Source organism: Pelmatolapia mariae, linkage group LG15 (genome assembly GCF_036321145.2).
Source record: "Pelmatolapia mariae isolate MD_Pm_ZW linkage group LG15, Pm_UMD_F_2, whole genome shotgun sequence".
In the NCBI taxonomy this organism is placed as follows: Eukaryota; Metazoa; Chordata; class Actinopteri; order Cichliformes; family Cichlidae; genus Pelmatolapia; species Pelmatolapia mariae.
Window position 1 is genome coordinate 20769273 of NC_086240.1, and position 20996 is coordinate 20790268.

The following is a 20996-nucleotide window of genomic DNA, read 5'->3' on the forward strand; positions in this document are numbered from 1 at the left end:
TATTTATTCTCAATGATCCCAACTAAACCGCCGCAAGATTGGTTCAGATCTCTAGATTCATATATGTCCAAATTCCTTTGGAAAAATAAGCCCCCACGTATAAGCTTAAAAACACTACAAAAGACCAAGGATAAAGGAGGATTAGAACTACCTAACTTTCAGCACTACTTCTTGGCCAACAGGCTTCAGTTTATCTCAGGATGGCAAAAACATACCCTCTTAGATGAACCTTGGCTAGATGTAGAACAAGCACTTTGCAATAATCTAGAGATTTCAGATCTACCGTTTATCAGCTCAAACATCCAACGACATGAATGCTTCAAAAGCGTCAACATCAGCTCCTCTCTGACAGCGTGGTGGGAGTTTCTGAAGTTGACAGAGTCTCCATTAATCCCATGCAAACGTACACCTATCTGGAACAACCCTGACATATTACAAAACAATAATATGATAAACTTTTCAGATTGGAGTAGTAAAGGAATCAAATATTTAGAACATATACTAGAAGGAACAGAATTTATTTCATTTGACAGACTAGTTACACAATATGGGATCAACAAGAAAAGATTTTTAGAATATCAACAAATTAAATCCATAGTAAAAAAGAGATTTAAACCGGGTCAAGTTGAACTACAAACACCACCAAGTGTGGTTCAATTTCTTACTCTTAAAACCCCCAAATTACTATCCAAAATATACAGAATGCTTTCTAAAACAGATGAATCAATATCACTTCCTATTGCAAAATGGGAAGCGGATTTATCAGTTAACTTAGACCAAAACTTCTGGTCTCAGATTTGCTTAAAAACCTTTCATTTAATTAGAAATCCCAATCTTCAATTAATTCAATACAAAATACTACATAGAGTGCACTATACAGGTCATCGGATGTTCAAGATGGGCTTTACGTCTACCAACAACTGCTCACACTGCCAAACCAATTCACCGGACAATTATATCCACGCTCTTTGGTTCTGTCCACCAGTTCAGAAGTTTTGGCGTGAGATATGTGAAGACTTATCAAAGTGTCTGAAATGTAACATTCCAACTTCTCCTTTAGTATGTTTGTTGGGCAGCTTAGATAATGTCACTACGGAAAAGAATATAGCCCATATGGTTTTCACTGCCCTATGCATAGCCAAGAAAACAGTCCTCATGAACTGGAAAAATAAAAATAATCTTAATTCTAACCAATATAGAAATTATCTATTAGATTACATTAGTCTTGATACAGCCTCTGCCACCACATCAGATCAATTGCTCTGGGCTCCTTTGATCAGCTCCATCACCTAGTGGGGGTGGGGGGCCATAGTTTGGTCCCACCTTCACTGTTGTGATTGGTGTGGGGGTAGGGACAGGCTTAGGGCGTCGGGGGGTTCCCCAGGAGCATCTTCCTTGGGGGGCTCAACCCGGGGTAGCGGTCATGGCCAATTAGGGGCTCTGTTGGCTCTTAGGTGACGGTTTCCTCGTGGCTGCGTGCAGCGGGGCTAGGGGAGGGTCTGTGCTGACGGACGTGGGTTACTGACCTGGTAGCCTGGCTGCCCCTGGGTGGGTCCGGGATGGGCGTGAGGTTCTGGGGGCGCTCCGTCTCTGGGCTGGGGCCCTGGCCGGGCCTCAGGGGCTTGGGTCCTGGTTGGTGTGTTGCCGAGGTTGTGGGCGGGTGGGTGTATGGGGGCCCGGCCCTGGCGCGGGGTGCCGCCGGTGCATCGAGCCACCTGGGGGGCTCTTCAACTGGTGGGGGAGGTTGTCACATCTTGCAGGAGCTTTCCTCTCTTCAGGAACTCTCTCTGCAGGAGGGGGAGATACAGGAGTGGTGGAGGAAGATCTCAGCCTGGGCGTCTATTGTCTTGTGTAGTCTGGAAGATGAGTGGATGATGGGGTGGGTGCAGTTTTCTCTGTGGTGGGGTCAGGTGAATTGTCCCGGGCTCTGTGGGGCCGGGGGGCGCTGCTGCACTGGGCCCCGGTCCGGATGGGCCTGGGCCCCCTTTCCCTGGCGGGTTGCACAGCATGGGGGTGCCTACTGGGGTCAGCGGGGGAGCTGGCCCCAGGGAGGGGTCACTTGCCCCTCCCTTCCTTCCCTCCCCATCTCCAGCGGCCTCCCTCTTCCCGCTCCACCACAATCACCCACACATGCAGGGCCTTGGGGTAGGGGTGTGTCACCAGGGTGCAGAGGAGACATCCCCCCCCTCTGTCCCCTTCTGGCTGCCTCTGCCTCAATTTTATCCCACAACTTAGACATTCACATTACTCACACTCTCATTACACATACATATAGGATCTTGGAGGTGGGCACGCTACACGGATTCCAAACTACCATCAGGGTGTACACCTCACCCCTGGCGTCGTTGCCCACCTCTCAATTTTAAATACATGTAGACATTGAGGGCTAGCAGGAGGGGCTATATGCTTACCTGCTGCTCTGGCAGGTGGCTCCATGCCCTCCTGGGTTTTAAATGCACCTTAGAACACACATACATCAACAGTACATATGAGCGGGTGGAGGGAGGTTTGGAGTCTTCCTACACCCCCGTTCTCTGCGGCCTGCTGGAGCAGGGGGGCTAGGAGGAGGAGTTGGCCGTCCGACTGGGGTCTGGTGTATGGGGCCTCCCTGCTGCTGCGGAGTCGGGGCGGTCTGCTTCTCCCCACCGCAGGGAAAAGGGTTACACCACCTGAGTCTGGGTGCAGTTTCCCCCTCCAGGGGCAAGGGTACCTAGACTCGGGGCTTAGAGTACGCTTGGGGAGTGTGATTGTGTGTACAGCGTCTCTCTATGTCTGTCTCCACGTTGGGTGAGTGTTGAGCAATTGTATATGAGAGCATGAGGGTGGGAATAGATGTTTGTATCTGTGTGTGCCTGTTTGTCTGTGTCTATATGTCAGGTTGGGTATCAGACGCCACCTCTCTGAGGACATCTCAGGCCCTCCAAGGTTTGGAGGCCCATCTCCCCTCACCACTTCCCCTGCCGGTGGCGGACGCCCTCAGACATCGGTGCGTTGGTGGTTCTCTGTCTCCGGGGGTGGGCGCCCAGGTACCCACCGGCTCACTCCTTGGCGGCTGCTTATTGGGGCCTGGAGCCTGGGGCTCGCTCGGGCCACCTTGGGGATGGGGTGCCCTCGGCCTCACGGCCCGGGGCTCGGCCACTCAGGCACAGCTGGCTGCCGGCGGAGCTCACGGGCACGTCACTGCAACCCCCCCTGGCTTCTGCTCCGCGGCTGCTGAGTGACCCCTCATCTGGGACTCTCCTCAGCTCTTTCTGGGATAGTGGCGCGGCTGCCCCTCTGTTGGTCTTCCTTGGTCTCTTGTGTTCTGGGGGCCTCTGGATGTCTGGAGTCTTGATCTCCTCCATACCTGCTTCATGCCCTGGAGGATGGGACTGTGGCCCCCCACACCCTCTAGCAGATCATTACATGAAGGAACCTTTTAAAAACAAGCGCGTTCATGCTCACAGGTGTACACACGGGTGATCACACACACAAATTACACCCTTTTTGGCTCCTACCTCAAAGCACACTGTGCGCTGTCGATCTCACGTGCTGCACAATAATGTTTAATATTTAGTATTTACTGTCATATTCTCATATATCATTGTGATCTTGTTTATTACTCTCGTTTTCTTCTGCTTGCTTTCTTTTTTCTTTCTCAACAGGTGATCCAGGTGATCGATATATGTATTTTTTGTCTGCTTATTCTGTTGGTTTTTGTTTTTTGCCCTTTTTCCCCGTCCCTCTTCTCAGGTTTTTTTCTTTCCCTCTTTCTTTCTCCACATTCTCTCCTCCAGTCAAGTCTGTCCCGTATTCAGCAAGTGAAAATAAAATAAACAATAAAAAGTTGAATCAAATGGACCATTACGGCAAGGCTGGGATGGTCCATTTGGTAAAGTAAATCCGTTGGGCATCTTTCTTCGCCTTTAGACAATAATTCTGATGGCAAAAGAACCAAACGGGACAGGTTAAAAAAAAAAAAAAAAAAAAAAAAAAAAAAAAACATGTTAATTTATTGTATTCTATTTTATTCTATTTCTATGTAGTATGCATCTGCAGCTTTTGAACCCAGAACAAATCTATCCATGTGGACAATTATAAGTGCATCTTATCTTGTTTTATGAAATTGATTATTTGTTAAGAATTACAAAATCCCTCCAAAGTTAACTTCTCAACTTTTGAATATTTCAGATTTGAGAAAGTTCCTTTATGTCCCCTTATGGTCTGATTTCAGAGAGCATCCATTCTGTTCTATGATTGAATGTTTCAATGTTTACAGGGTTTTGATACTAAAAAACCCCTGAAACATGCCGTTTAGCAGAAATTAACATGGCTTAGTTATTTTCAAGAAACAGAAGGTTTAAGCCTATTTATGTGACCCCCACAGAGGGCAGAGCTCATGCTTCCATAAATACCACTAAGCCCACCTGAGATGGCTGGTCAGGGGGCCCAGTGTCAGAGAGATGGATAGAGCAACACTAAAGAGCACTCTGGCTGCACTTATCCATGAGGAAGTGTTTTCCCCTATTCCCAAATGCACCCAACACTTGCCATGCCATGTGCCTGCAGTCCTGGCCTTCTTTGGCTGCTCTGAGTGTTCAGTGTTTCTGTGTGTGTGTTTCCACATCTGCCTGCCCATTTATCTATTATAGATTTTTGCAATCCTCATTTTAGCTGCTCACATGGGATATCTAACTTTTTGTAATTACTTTCTGGCAGTGTGTAAAAATAGAATAGAAGCAGTTTTGCTGCAATTTAGAGTTTTTGGTCTTCTTGAAGTGAAGGAAACGACAGCAAATAAATTCCATGTGATCACTTGACAAACATGCTAAACATGTAAAAGAGAACAAAAATCTATGTTAACACCCAGTACGTTTAATATGATGGAAAATTTTCACTCTGTCAACTAATGTTATTGGAACCTATTGAAATGACCTTAAATAAAAGCTAAATTATAGATGTCTCATGCATAAGTACTGATGGATGGATTCCATTATTTTGAATTGCAGAACAGAGGATGAGAATCTTTGTAAAATATAACGACTTCAAAAAAGTTACAATTAGAGCTGGAAAGGCTGGAATAGTAAGTGATACTAAAAAGAAACAGCAGGAGGAACATTTTGATTCTAATTAGGTTTATTGGCAACAGGTCAGTAACATGATGGGGTATAAAAAGAGTGGACAAAAATACATGTAGAGGACTCACTGACAGTTATCGCAAATGCTTAATTGCAGTTCTTGCTGCCAAGAGCAGCACAGGTTGTTATTGTGTTTAGGGGCCAATTAGGTTTTCACCAGGGCGGGGTAGGTTTAAACAATTTTTTTCCTTTATAGATCAAATTGTTTAAAAACTATCATACCTAGGTCATCTTGCCTTAAATTTGCTTGATGATTCGAAATGTGAAAGTGTGAGAAATATACACACACAAAAAGAAATCAGGAAGGAAGCAAATGTATTTCTATAACACTGTTTATTGTGAAAATGTCAAAATGTGTGTTTATGACAAACCATTGCATTTTGTTATTCAGCCTTTTTGGAATTGAGGTTGTATTAGCTAGTGTTTCCTGAAACCTCTGCTTTTCACAGAACTCTAATATTATGTTCTTATTTTTCTTCATTATGAACCCTTTTGTTTCATATGTTCAATTATGAAACATTAATTTATAATAAATGTAAGTGAATTTCCAATATATTGTAATAATTATAAATGGCCAGTTGATTAGAATGTGTCCTCGCATACTAGAGTGTATTACAAAGTGCTGTTGTGAGTGAATAGATTATTAGGGTAATTAGACTAATTACACAACTCACAGCTGCCAAATATTCACAGTTTACACAACTTATTTGCTAATCAGATTAAGAAGAAGAAAATCACCATCAGTATTTACACAGACTACAATTTGTTGCTGTTTGTGTGATATTTCTGATCATTTCTTGCCCCATGAAAGCCTTGTGGAATGATTTAATACTAGTCAGATAATGTTTGCAGTGATTATGAATGCAGCAAAGTTTACAGTGCAAAAACAGCGTATGTTTTCTATATTCTGAGCCATCTTAATAACATTAATGTGAATTAAATCCTGTAATATTTGACAATAATAGATCAATCTATTTTGAAACAGAAGATGTATTAAGAAAATCTTTTTGTAGAAGCTCGTGCTTTATTATATCAATACATTTTTCTGGCACAGGTTTGCCACAGGGAGAATAAGGTTCTCAAAATTACAAATCTTCCCATCCCACTCTTTTCTGAATACCATTTGTCGAAGAAGCCTCAATTCATTCTGCTTTGCTGCTTCTCTTTTTGTTCTGTTTGGTTCATTTGTTTGTTTCGGTAAAATGCAAGAGAGTGTCTAACAAGTGTTGTAGAAACAGAATTACCCATTATAGAAACAAATCAGCATCATTCGCAATTGAGTAAAAGAGACTCAAAGCAAACTGTTCACTCTTGGATTAGACATGTTTACTCATGGTCAGCCATCTGAACCGGGGGGTATATATGCTGTCACAAAGATGGATGACGGGTGCAGCGTGGAGCACTCTGTGTCCAGTTAACCGTGATGGAGCTTTATGGAGAGCTACATCTGCACAAATCTGTGTTTGGGGTTTTTTTTGTGTTGTTGTTGTTGTTTTTTTAAGAGCCTAAATACAGTTTACACATGACAACTGTTTGTGAAGTATGGGTATGTTTGTGCAGGTAAGAGCCCATCGCAGCAGTTCACCACTGTGATCCATATGGTAACTCCTCTGCAGTCCCAGATATCCCCTGTGGTGAAGCTCATCATCGCTGTAGCCAAGTCCAAGTTCTGTGCACAGGTGGGATATGTGTCTGAACTTTGCTGTGATTTCTGCTGCGGTTCAGGAAAAAGATGAAAGAATGGTTTCACATATATGCAGTGAAATGCAAACAGTGTCAGGAGGTGTTAATTCTCAGTGATCTAAAATGTTTCACTTGACAGTTGATGTTTATGTTATCAATGTTCTTCTATAACCTTGTCTCTCCATATCTCCTCCCTCCTTATTTCCCTTTTCTTTTGTCTCATTCCTACGTTTCCATTCCTTCGTTATGTTTTCTTCATATAACAGTAAAAAAAATCAAAAATATATTTTTTAAAAAAAGGTCTAAAAAATGAGAAAGTAGATAAGTGATTATTGTAGGTTTTATATTTTATGCTCCCTTTTCAAATAACATACCAAATATAATGTGTGTTTATATTAATTTCTTTTTTTTGATAATTTGCTTTAAATCTTCACACAAGTCTTCTTGACCTCCGTAATTTATCTAGAAAGCTTTTAAACAAGCTTTATTATTCTACACATGTTATAAAAAGTACTAGAAAAAGGCACTAGAGTAATACCTGAGGACTAAAGGTCTATTGCATAAGCAGTCTCTTATATAATGTGTGTTTGTTTTTTGTTTTTAAAATGAAATGTGTTGAATTAAGCTTTACTATAAATATTCATGTACATGTAAATATACTGAAAGTGCAATAGCTTTTGAAACAAACTTGGTGATGACTAACACAGTTCACACACTCACAGGGCTAATGGAAAAAGAACATTTTTTGTATTCTGGCAATAAAGATTATATATGTACTCACTCTGATAATAAGGTATTCTTTAGCAAGAAGCAGAAGACCCTGGCTGGTCTTTGCTTCTTGAAAAATAGGACGGACATTTCATTATGAGGAATATCAGCTCACTCAAAACCTTCTGTGGAGAAGCCAATTCACAACAATGTTTGGGCTTGTATAATATTAATGGACACCATGTTCTTTTCCCCACACAGATTGTGGTTTTATGGAACTGCGACAAGCCTTTACCTCCTAGAAACAAGTGGCCCTCCACCAGTGTGCCTCTCACTGTCATTGAAGGACAGACCAAGGTAATGGCTGTTGACTTTTTTTACATCCATTATGTATTAAAATAGATTTAAATGCTTAGCAGCGAAGACATATTATTCCCCCCCTTTAAAAACTGACCTGCTTAGGGGCACGCCAGATATGAAAGCGACTGAAACACTCGGCTGATGTTCTGGGAGCTGTTTTAGAGGAAGATGGAAAACAACAACACATAAAAAAACATAAATAACAATAACATGAATGAGAATATCATACAGCTATAGGATTAGATGCTGTAAACTTACACTGTGGTATATATTTTGCACAATTTATACCAGTTTTATGAAGTTTAAGGAAAATATATTCACCTGGTGGTTGCTGAGTGATGGCTGGAGATTGCTGGCGGTCACTAGGTGAAATTCATTGCAAAGAAGTTAATGGCGCCGAACTCAAAACCTCCTTGCAATGACTGTGGTCATAAGCAGATTACATGGAAGATGCTGACACTGTCTGCAAGCACTCGCTACCTCCTCACCCAGCGATAGTGAGAGGTAAAAAAAAGCAATCCCAGACCGTTTCTCTTCAAAGTAATGCAGCCAAAGCAGTTACAAGATGGTTTTTAATGCAGCACCCATTTTTTTTACCCAGCGACAGCCAGTATCATCCAACAGCCACCAGCCAGTCGAGGAACACATTTTCATATTGACTGGAGATTGCTGGAGGGTGTTCAATAGGTTCTAGGCCTGTGAGGCATATCTGTCAGTAATCTTTTATGATTAATAAACAGGGGTGCACATAAGTGGTCCGCAGGTGCGCATGCGCTGTCAAAATAAAAGACGCGCACCAGATAAGAAGTTGCAACGCGCGTTTGCGTACATATAAAAGACACTGTTTTTGTCCGCTAGAGTGGGATTTTCACGGCATATTCTGCACCACATCTCTGTGCGTTCATCATTTGTTTGAAGCCAGCTCACCTCCTGCAACCACTTTTCCGAGAATACGCGCTTCTTTTGCGGTTCGGACTCCTTCTGACATTTCTTTGGAGGTGGAGGAACACCAAAGTAATTGCTGAAAGGAGCTTGCTTCTTCGACATCTTTAAGAGTTCTAAACAAATGTCTGTCCTCCTCCAGAAAATCTTATGTACGCAAACGCGCTTTGCAACTTCTTATCTGGTGCGCGTCTTTTATTTTGACAGCGCATGCACACCTGCGGCCCACTTATGTGCACCCCTGCTAATAAATCAGAATACAAATATGAAATAAATATAAACTAATGAAGATTCTTGGAAAAGATATCATTGACTTTTAAATGAATGAAAAACTTTATCACCACAGATCATAAGGTAATTCTACCCCTGTATAGTTAACGATGGAATGTTCTGCTGGAATCATTGGAGAACTTGTTTAGAAGCATTACCTAAACGTTGCTGTAGACCAAATACACTCTCATTGCAACAATAGTCTCTGATTTTAAAAATGAGTCTTTAATATGTGTTTAGTGTTTTGCAGCGAGGAATTCTGCTCCATTTAGACTCTCGGTCCATGATTAATGATTCAGTAAATGCAGCAAAATACCTCTGGGGATGCCAGATGTTCTGAGTCTTATATATTGTTATTATATTAACAGCAAAAGAAATACAAGAGTGGGTCAGGATTATGGCTCAGTGAAGCTGAAATACACCAACCATCTACCCTACAGCGAGTATGAAATGACTACATATCACCATTATTAGTGACCATAAGACTGCTGCTGCTAACACTAAAGCAAGCAGTCTTTCTCACGCTACATATACTACTACTAATAATAATGCATCAAAGACTTTTGAATTGGTTTAGTCAGATGGGTTTTAAAGACCCTGATTTACATCACAGATGTTTTCAGTTACTGTTGCTGATTTACACTCTACAGGAATGTGTGGATGTCTCTTTGGTCCTGATTATGTCCTGCTAGTTTCTTCACATCTGGTAGTGTTAAAAACTCACACATTTCCTTGTTGAACAACAGGAAAGCGATAAGATATATCGCTTGGTATAAAATTATTGCATTTCTTCCTGTTCTGGAAGAAAAACAACCTCAGACACACTGTTCGTTTTTACCGATTTTGCTTTGGCACTCACAGCCCTTGTTTAAAATTAAGATAGTTTTGATTGGAAATAAATAAGCATGTGGTTGCATTGTGTTTTAGAGCACACCACATGTTTTCAAAGTGGTTTTTTTTATTTGTTCTGTTTGTTGGATCTTCAAAACCTAGAAAAACTTGAGTCGCTTTCTTTTCAAGCTTTCAAGCTTTTTTTTTTTTTCTGAACTGTAACCAGAGACTGGGACTCTTAATCTAAAAATATCAAACCCAAAATTATTTAATTGCAGATTATAGTTTTTAGGCTGGGTTGACATAGTGTTAAATCAAATCCTGCCACATTTATTGGGTCCATATTACAGTTTTTCTCGATTGCTTAAACACTATAACCAATCTTTTGAACTAAAATTTCAAAACCATAATGCTATTTTTCAAAAACCACACCCGTTTCCCTGAACTATAAACACTATTCCCCTGCTTTAACACATGAGTCAGATGTGGTGAACTGTTACTGCAAAACTCTACACACAAATCCCTACATTTTTCAGTGCTTACATCATGTGGCCATTTAGAAAGCACTTGCATTCAATAATGTTAACTTAAGTCAGCACAGCTTGAGCTCAATTAGCACACAATTAACCAAGTGGAAACACTACGAGTCAAAATTTATCACACATCAATCAGAAACTCATTCAGGTTTGAAACAATGGATTCAAAGAGATGCAAAGGAAGAGGTTGAGGAGGAAAAGGAGGTCTAGGACACCAAGGAGGAGGTGGAGGAACATAATTGGCCATTGGGCTATTGTAAATGTCCCTGGTCAGCGTGGAGGGAATGTCACTCTGTGCGCAGCCATCAGCCAACGAGGGGTACTCCACCGCCATGCCATTCTAGGACCCTATAACACTATGCTTCTCCTTGCTTTTCTTGATGGTCTAAGACAACATATGTTCCAGCGGGACTACAGTGAACCAGCACAGCCAGAGCAGCCTCACTATGCTGTTGTTTGGTGTAATGTCAGCTTCCATCACACTGCTCTGGTTCATGACTGGTTTACCAATAACCCAAGGTTTTCTAACATTTTTCTGCCTGCATACTCTCCCTTTCTAAACCCAATAGAGGAGTTATTTTCGGCGTGGCGGTAGAAAGTGTATGACAGAGAACCTTATGTCCGTGTTCACCTCCTCCGGGTCGTGGAAGAAGCCTGCCTATACATATCAGTAGATGCATGCCAGTGGTGGATCAGGCATGCAAGAGGATTTTACCCCCACTGCCTGGCCAGGGCCAATATAGCCTGTGATGTGGATGAGATTCCCGGGCCTGACCCAGACCACAGACAGGATGCTGAGGTGGAATAATGTTTTTGATGTGTGTTGTACTGTATGGTACATGAATAAAAATGTGCCACTGTATGTACATTGGATCTTTTGTGTTCATGATGTGAAAAGGTTTTTGAGGGGAAGAACCACAAGCAACATAACTTGCCAGTTTTTGAAATATTGTTTTAAATTTATTGCACCAATGTGTAAGACTATGTTGTAGTGTGTGTGTTTTTGAGGCCTTGTGTGTGATGTCTGTGGGCAAAGTTTGTTTTTTCTGCAAGAGTGAATGGTTTTGAGTGTAGAGCTTAATTTTGACCTGAAAATACAGTGTTTGGGAAATTGGGTGAGACGTTATGGATTTGTGTTTACTGTTTTGAGAATACGAGTCATAGTTTCAAGAAAAGTGTTTAAGCAATCGAGAAAAACTGTAATTACAAGTCCCTTGTTTAAAGCCTCATAGCCCTGTAAAACATGTAAAAAATGGATATTGCCACTGTGACGTTGTAATGTTGGTTTGTGAATCTGCATTTTGAAGCCTCAATATTGGCATTTTGGCTGTCGCCATTTTAGATTTGTGCAGCAAGACATTACCACATTTGGATGAAACAGTGGAGTGCTAGGCTTGCAAGCTGCATTCATGAATCATATGGGTGAAAACACAGAAACAACTACCTGCTAATTAGTACTAAATAACAGACTGACAAAATATTAAATTTTCAAACACAAAAACTGAAAGACAAACTTGTTAAACAGACTGTAGCAAACAGCAACCCATACCATTTTTCAGGCAATGCCATTAAAATGCTCCAAAAAGTGCCAACAGCACAAACACAGTGTCTGCTCAGGTCCAGTTCACTGACTCCTTTCAGCAGACGGCTACAGCTACCTGTGTTGGAAAATCTGTCAGAGCAACTATGCCCCTAACTCCAGCAACCAGATGGGTGAGTTATTGAAAAAAATCCACTCCTCATAGAGGTGTTATGCAGTGGGAAACTATTTATAGAGGCCAAAAACTTTGTTTTTTTTTTAATCAGGCTGTAAATATGCTTTTTAATTACATAAAATTGGAGATCTGAACATGTAAATCTGTTGGGTTTGACTCACTTTTGGAGCTTTAAGGGAACAATAGAAGAACTTCAGACAGGCACTTCTGTGATGGCTTCATTCTCAGTGACGATTACAGCTGGGTTATTCCACAAACTTATTTGGTATTTAAGCCTGACACCACTGGCCGTTTCCGGGTCCAAACTCCGCTTCAGGTCCCAAAGTCAAACAAACTCTGTGGCATCACTGAGAGTTTCAAACTGTCTAAAGTCTTTCACCTTTAATAAAATGATCAGCATTGCTGCTTTACCAGGTGTAACAATTAACTTTAACATCCAGGCAACCACGAAAACAGAATTTATTAAATTTAATGGAGTTAGAAGTTAGCAGGGAGTTAGCTCACTAGTTTATCATAATATACCATGTTCTGACTGAGAGATTTCTGAAAAATTAAAATGTACAGCTCTGCTATCACTTCCAACATAAATGAAGACAGAAAACTAAACAGCAGTGACTTTTGTAGGGTTACTGAAGTTTGGCTAGCTGGTATATAATGATTTGCTACGTGATCACTAGCGACACAGCTATGTTAGCATAACATAAACACAGTGAAGCTGGAGGATGAACGCTAACCTTTTTCCACTCGATAAAAGTTAACGTGAGGGTTCCTGACGGTTAGGGACAAATGCAATTTCATGGCAGGATGCTGTAAACGGACAAAACTTCAGTCAGGAGAACAACTGAGATAATCCATCCACAATATGAGGTTAGTCATTAATATACTGCTGCATGGGCTGGGCTGTGGTTTTAAAAACTGAGCTTTAAAATGAACAGTGGTAATAAAAACCGAAAGAGGCCGACAGTGATCACTGACTGTTTTTAGGGGCTTGTTCAGATGTAACAGAACAAGATACAAAGCATTAAAACATTAAAAACACAACACCTTTAATAAACACAGAGCAGTCTGGACCTGGAAGCAGGGTTCATACGTCATCAGTTAAAGACCGGGTAGGTGATGTCATGATGACTAAGTCTGTCTTTTATATGTAGCCTGCTTTAATCACTTGATTAGAAGGATAAAATATGTAAAGAAAGAGTGAAAAAGCTCTCCCTTCTCTCATTAACACCACTGTAATGTCCTTGGAATGAAAAAAAAGAGAAACATGAATGAACCTCATTATATCTGTTTTCCACACCAAGTTCCAGGTTTAATTAAAAGCAGATATTGAGTATATTTTCATTTAATCCTACCTGAAGTCCTATAATCATGCAGCAGAGGGAGGGAATGATGCTCTTTTCCTTTGTCAACTAAATTCTAATCCAGTGCTATTTCAAGTTTAAATAGACTCTTAATGGTAAATTTGAAGCAGTGTGAGCTTTGATTGTTAGATATTAGAGTGAAGCCAAGAGTGTGACTTTGTTTCGTTTGTTATCATTTGCAATATTACTGGGTTGTACTCTGCCTCTATCTACATATACATGCTGTAAAAACTCATAGTTGTTACGGTATATTTAATAAACAGAAGAAAAATTTCACATTTTCTAATTACTTTAACCAATTGAGCTTCTTAAAATGCACTCAGTCAGATACTCACTTACTAAATGAAACCTCCATACATGCCAGCATGTTTCTCTCTCTATGTCAATCTCTTAGTCGTCTAATTGCTTCTGTTTGTTTTCATGTAAACGTCTCCCTCTTGAAATGAAAGAACAATGTCTCCGCTGGTGACAGTAAAACGCATCTCAGCGACCATGTGTATGTGTGGTCCTATAATTAGACATGTGGTATATTGTCATGCAGCCCAGACAGATGCTCTTCACAGTATTTCCTTCCAAGTGCACGCTTTGTTTGCTCCCTCTGTAGCAACAATACACACACACACACACACACACACACATAGAGAGAGAAAGTTTGTCATTTGCCTCGGCAGAGCACAGCAGCAGAGTAATTTGCTGTTGGTTATGAGTGTATCTACTCTGTAATGCTGAGTGGATGCACTCCATCAACAAGCTTTTACTTCCCCTCTCTCCTTCCGTCTCTCTTTCTCTCTCTCTCTCTATCCTCAACCTCTGTCCTGTGCTTGCCTTCAGTGTTATTTTTTCTCAAGTACATTCAGAGTCACCTTTCAGTAAAGTATTTAAACAACTATTTAATTTACTTGATTATTTCTCAGAAGTTCTCATACTTAAATCAGCTCATTTTAATTAAATTTAAGTAGACCGTCATAGATTTGGGATTGGTCAACAACCAATTGGGAAACTATGGTTACTATGGAAAAAATATGTATTCCTTGACCAGTTGGCAAGTTGTTTGCTGGAAGTTACTGGCTGTAGTTGGGTAAGATTAGTTGCAAAGAAAGTGCTGCACCAAAAACCTCCTTATGATTGCCACAGTGGCCTATTGTTTACATGGAAGAGTCCGATTTATTTACACCCACTCACTAACTGACAAGCGGTAGCAAGACTTAAAAAAGTGAAACACTAAAAGGAGAACACCTGCTTTCAAAGTAACAGTTGTGCCTTACAAGGACAATATTTCAGGCTATTTTGACTTTGAAAGTCAAGGGTCTCCATTTCTGGTATGACCACAACATTGACCAACACTGACCACACCAGTGCACAAAGCCAGGCCCAAAAAGACAGAAGAATGAATTCTAGTGTTGAACAACTTGACTGGCCTGCACAGTGGAGACTGCGAGCCAGGCCTTCTCGTCCAACATCTCGTCCAACATCACTGTCTGCAGAGTCACCTCACAGATATGCTTCTGGAAGTGTGTTCAAAAATTCACATGAACACAACCTTCCTTGTTCGGGTCAAATCTGACCGATTTACAAATTAAAATATTGTGTTTTACATCTGATTGCCTCAAGGCCTTATGACATCCTCCACACTATGCACTTGAATATATAAAAGTGATGAGCACCTCTTGCATTGAATTTTGAGTGTTTTAATCAACTTTGTTTGACCAGAAACTCTGTGGTGTTTCCGGTCAAAAGTGACTGCCATAGGAAATGAATGGGAATCCACCCCCACCCCCACCCCGTTTGGCCCACTGAATGAGCAAATAAATGAAAGACCCACTGAACGACCCATTGAACTACCCACTTAACTGAATTTGGTGATGAAAAATGTTTGTTATGTTAATTTAAGAGCTGTTAACACTAACCGGTCAATTGTGACCGACAACACTAAAGTAAGGGGGTGGGGGTGAACAAAACCACATTGTGGAAAGCAAAGAATAATTGAAACTGTTATATCTGCAAATGGTGGAGCAACATCATGTTAAACCATATGGACTAAGAATGGGATGTTACTTAAGTTTATAAGAATGTGAAGGCAGACGATTGAATGCTTTTGGCAGTACAGTATGCATCCAAATTTGCTTCCGTGACATCTCCTACGAACTTAAGCAGTTTGTAGGAGATGTTATTACTATATGTTAACATGGCGTCCAAAGGTCAGAGACCACTATTGACAGTCATGCTTTCATTTTGGGTTTGATTATAATTCAGCTGATTTTCACTGCATGAATTCCACAATTATGTGCAGTATGGCTGGCCATGTTGACTTGTGACAGCATGTGACATCAGAAATTCTCTGCTCTCTGAGTGTCCAAGTGTCGCTCATAAATGATCAATGGGATTAAGGTCAGATGACTTAGTAAAAGTAGTTCTTTAAGTAGTTTCTGCAAATTATTGTCTTTGTTTGGTTTACTCACCAACCAGTTAAGCACTGCATTATGCTTAAAGAGAAAATTACTGATTGATCAGAAACAAGTGGCTCCTCGTCATTAGACCTCCTTGATAAGCATTTATGACAGACAAATCAATATGATCAAAGAAGTGGTCAATATACTCCCCTCTGCTGCTGGTTATATGTTGACTATAGCTTTATCGATGTACTCTCAATATCACCTCTCCTGCCTTCAAGCAATGAATTTTATGTTTATAAGTTCATCTTGAAAATCGATCCTCATTTCTTAGTTGTGCATTTAAATTACAGCAAAGGAGCATAAAATAGAAGTATTCAAAGTGATCAAAAACTGCACAAAAATTATTTATTGTGAGGCATGGACACATGCTCTCATCCTCTGGTGGAGTCTGGCACTAGAATATTGGGTCCTTTGAGTCCTGTTGTGAGGTGACGCCACCATGGATTGGGCTTCATCTACAGCTTCTGCTCAAGCGGGTTTGGTACCTGGATGTTATGAAGGCCAGGTAAATGCCCTGTGCTCTTTGTCCCTGAGCCATTACTGAGCTTTTTTTTTTCCAGTGTGGGTGGTGTTCCAGGATTTATCAGACCAGCGTGTGCAAAAATAATGACAATATAAATATAGCTATATTTATTATGGAATATCACTTGATGTCAGAGAGTTGGTGAACACACATGTGACAGCAGGCATGTTCCAATAATGAAGGTGTAATCTAGCATAGTTTTATAAATCTTCTACTACATCAAATCTCCAGAAAATAAGACATCTATCTGTCTTATCATAGAGCCAAAAGAACAAGTGCTGTCATTGTACAGAGGTCACGATACTTTTGGTCTCTATCAGTTCAACAAAAACTCCCAACTTCATTTTCTACTGTTGTTGTGGGTTTATTATGAGCACTTTCCAAAGGTTTATGATAGTGGTAAGAGGGAACTAAATTAGTACCAACTCGGATCGACTCAACGTGACTCAACTCGTTTTCCATAAGAATCGTAAAGTTGAGAGTCATAAAATTACAACAACGGTATGCTGAGAAGTAGGAAACTGTGAGCCTTTTTTGATTGTCATAGCAGGGTAAACACAGGCATAATTGTTTAAATTAATTATGGGCACATTCTATTAAGTGTGTCACATCATTTCCAATGAGCCAGCATGCAAAATATAAGGCCCTTGGCCCATGTAAATGGAACAGGGCCATAATTGATGTTATTAATTTTGCCCTGCAATGCCATGTCAAAATGGCTTCTGTTAAGGCCTGTTGTTGGGACCTTTTTTTCTTTGGCTTTATCACTACAGGCAGAGGTAATTAATTACAGAAGTAATTACATTTCTCTTTCATTTAAATTATAATTTAGTGGCATTTTAACCCCATTTATGTCAGTGTCAGCGCTAACACATGACTAACACATGGCTCTTTTTTTCCCTTTTTTGCTGCACAATACTCAGCTGACTTTGACTTTCACTTTATTGACCAACCTTAAAAAGCTTTGTACTTTTGAGTCCTATTGTTTAAATTATTGTAATGACATTGTAAAACCAGTCATTGTTAGCATATTATTGCAGTTTAGCTAACAGGGTTCGAAATTGCAAATAACCAGAAATATGGTTTGGATATGGGGATGAGGGATTTGTTAAAGTCTTCATTACCAATAGTAATAACTCTTCTTAAACTACAAATATAACTATTGTTTTTCAAGTAAACTATTCATCATGAGAGAAAATGGCTGTTGATAGGTTATGATCATCTTTCAGATGGTCTTTGACCTTTAACTTTAACTTAGAAACATCTTGATATATCAATGGCATAGAATCAGAAAAGACATCTCATCTCATCTCATCTAAGTGGGATCTAATCTCTGTCTAGAGGCAGAAAAGCATTGACACTAGCCACAGGGAAGCATGGTTGTGTGATGGAAGGGTGGTAAATTTTAGCCAGTAAGAGGTTTTGAGGGCTAGTGCCAATACCGATGTCTACTGCTGAAGGAGCCCGTTCTCACTCCCGAGGCGTAACATCCCGACGTTTTGTCACGTCCTGCGGCGTTCCTGAGGAACGCGAAAGGTGACCTTCCACGTTGTTATGGTACGCGGCGGTTTCCAGCCCTGTACTGCAGCCCTAAACTTAACCTTATCACTAAGCCTAACCATAACCTTATGCCTAACCTTAACCATAACCTTATGCCTAACCATAACCTTATTCCTAACCTTAACCATAACCGTATCCCTACGCCTAAACCTAACCTTATCCCTAAACCTAACCATAACCTTATGCCTAAACCTAACTATAACCGTATACCTAAGCCTAAACCTAACCTTATCGCTAAACCTAACCATAACCTTATTCCTAACCTTAACCAGCACTTTAATGAGGTGAAATAGTGTTTTGTAAAGCGATTTTAAGGGAAAAAGCGAAGATGTGTAGATTGAGTCCAAACGGTTCTCATGTGTCCGCAGTTTTCCGATGTCGTGACGTAGGAACGCCTTGGGTGCCCGAAAACGTAATATGTTGACGATTTGTCACCTAGCGTAAAATGTTACGATTTGGGAGTGAGAACGGGTTGGCTGAAGGGTTCTGTTTTATAAGTGTTTTAAGCAAGTTTAAGTTGAGCTTAAGTTGGACAATTTTCAGCCCAAAGAAACTTTTATAAAGTCTTTATATAGATGCATAGAGGGCACTATACACAAAACTATGGTAAAATACAGTGAATGCTAAGATGTAAAAAGTAGATTTACTGTGTTAATTTTTGTAAATCATGTTTTAGGCCCCAGTCATTCTATGGCAATTACCAGTTACTAGTGAAAAATTGTAGCTGGCTAATGGTTGCTGTAGCTTTTTAGTGGGACTAGCTGAAATTGGCTACAAAGAGACATATGATGCTGCACCACAAATGTCGTTGAGATTGCGCAGGTCGCTAGCAGACTGTATTGGTCACCAGTAGTTTGTTTGGAAGACACCAGCTTGGCTTCAAACTCTCACAAACTACTATCCAAGCTGTAGTAAAACTGTGAAAAGTGTAAAAGTGAAAGTAGAAGCTTTCCTTTTTGAAATGTGGTGGTTGCAGCAATAAGGCATAACCTTTACTTTGAAGGTGAACATTCTCCATTTCTGGTTTGTGTCACACTTATTTAAGTTGTAGCAATCACATAGATGATGGTGGAGCCCTTTCTTTACAAATTATTTCACCCAGCAAGCAACCTCCAGCAACCAGTTACCAGCCCATTTTTCTAGTGACCAACATAGGCAGGCGGTCATAACTAGTTTCCAGGCTTGTTTGACTGTGTTAGGGTACCTGGGTCATTGACCCAGTGTTTTCAGTTTTGTACTTTTATTTGTGTTCTCATCTTGGTTTATGACTGTGAGGGTTTTGGTTTCTGTTTTGCATTTCTATTTCTCCAGTTGTTCTTAGTTTGTGATTTTGTAGTTCTTAGGTTTTGGTTTCCATACTCGCTCTGTTCTGTGTCCAGTCTATGTCTGCCCTGGTCCTACATCTCTGTGTTCCCTATGGTGCAGTGTCTGCTTGTGAGTGTGTGTCTGTAAGTTCAGTCGGTGTTTCCTGTTTTACTTTGAAGGTCCGTGTCTTAGTTAATGTGTCTGGTTTTGCTTCCCTTGTCTCGTTAGGCCTAATTTGTCCCAGGTGTGTTTCCCTCCTGTCTCCTGTCCTGCCTCCTGATTGCTCCCTCTGTGTATTTAAGCCCTGTGTTTTCCTTTGTCTGTGTTGTGGTCTCCAGTATTCCATGCTGTGTGTTCTGCCTATCAGCCTGTTTTTGCTTAGTTTATATTTCCAGATTAGTTAGCTTTCTGTTCTTTTTGCCATCCAGGAAATACAGCTGAGTTTTGAGTTCACGTTTGCCTGCTGGAGTCTGCACTTTGGGGCCACCATTCCTGCCTGCCTGCACCCAGTACATGACAGACTGAGGCTTCAAGAGATTACAGTCATGTTGCTTAGTGCTAAAATGCTATCACCCATATGCTAACATGGATATGGCATGTACATTCGACATGTTCACCATATCAGTTTAGTCTGTTAGCAAACTGGTAATTTGCACAAATGCAAAAGTACTGAAATCCGCTTTTTTATGTGCACTGTATTTCGCCATAAACTAAAGTAGTGGACAAATTAAATTCCATGTAGAGATGGAAACACTTTTTTTTCCTCCTCTCCTCTCCCTTAGCTTCCCTGCTTAGCCTCTTGTGTCCTTGTCTAGTCTCGTGTTTTTTGTATTACTTTTCCCTGGAACACTCTCTCACAGTCTGTTCTCTAAAACCTAAAAGAGAATTATGGATTTGATCAACTGGTCTCTGAATGCAATTGACACCCCTTCAACGAGAAGTCTGGGCTCGGGTGAGCCTGAGTGCTGAAGATATCTACCTATTCGGAACCATGATAACAGGGTTCTTGCTGATCGGAGCTGGCTTGGCCCTGACTTATCGAAGAATTAAGGAAGCGGAACCGGCTGTTCAAACCCCCACAAGGCTGCCCGCTGGGATTGAAATGATGGGACGAGGCGTGAGTTTCTCGAAATGGGTCATTGAGTGCAGCACAGATGAGATCTTGGAGAATGGCACGGCTGCCGTGAATACTCAGAACAAGACCTCTGAGTGCAAACTAATTACATCTGGAGGGGCTCGCTCGGAATAACACCTCTGGGCGCAAATTGATCACATCTTGGGAAGCGCACCGCGGTCGTGAGTTCTCAGAACCTGCTCTTTGACCACAAGAATGACAACACCATGGAACGTAAGTTTGGATAACATCATAGAAAGCTCACGGCTCTCCAACGGGAGATTGAGAGACCAGTGTCAGACTGTTAGAACAGCTTTGAAATTCTTATGAGTTGTTCGCACTAAAGTAAAAATCATCATCATTTTATGCGGAGACCCCTTCAGCGCCAGCTGTGGTCTCAAGGCTGGCGCTGAACAACAACACCCTGATAACGACTGTGTTGAGACTGTTCTTCCCATTCTACGCAAGGCCACCTGGGTTGGCTGGAAGACTGTTTACTTAGCCTGGCAGGGCGAAGG

General features: G+C 41.0%; 1 protein-coding gene across 1 annotated transcript in view; it reads left to right on the forward strand.

Moving 5' to 3' along the window:
• The window catches only part of LOC134643190 (exostosin-1), a 312370-nt gene that overhangs the window by 270044 nt on the left and 21330 nt on the right, over positions 1-20996 (forward strand). The window contains exons 7-8 of the mRNA XM_063495458.1: positions 6678-6796; positions 7770-7865. Of these exons, the coding sequence (XP_063351528.1) occupies positions 6678-6796; positions 7770-7865 (215 nt within the window). The remainder of the gene's footprint in view (positions 1-6677; positions 6797-7769; positions 7866-20996) is intronic.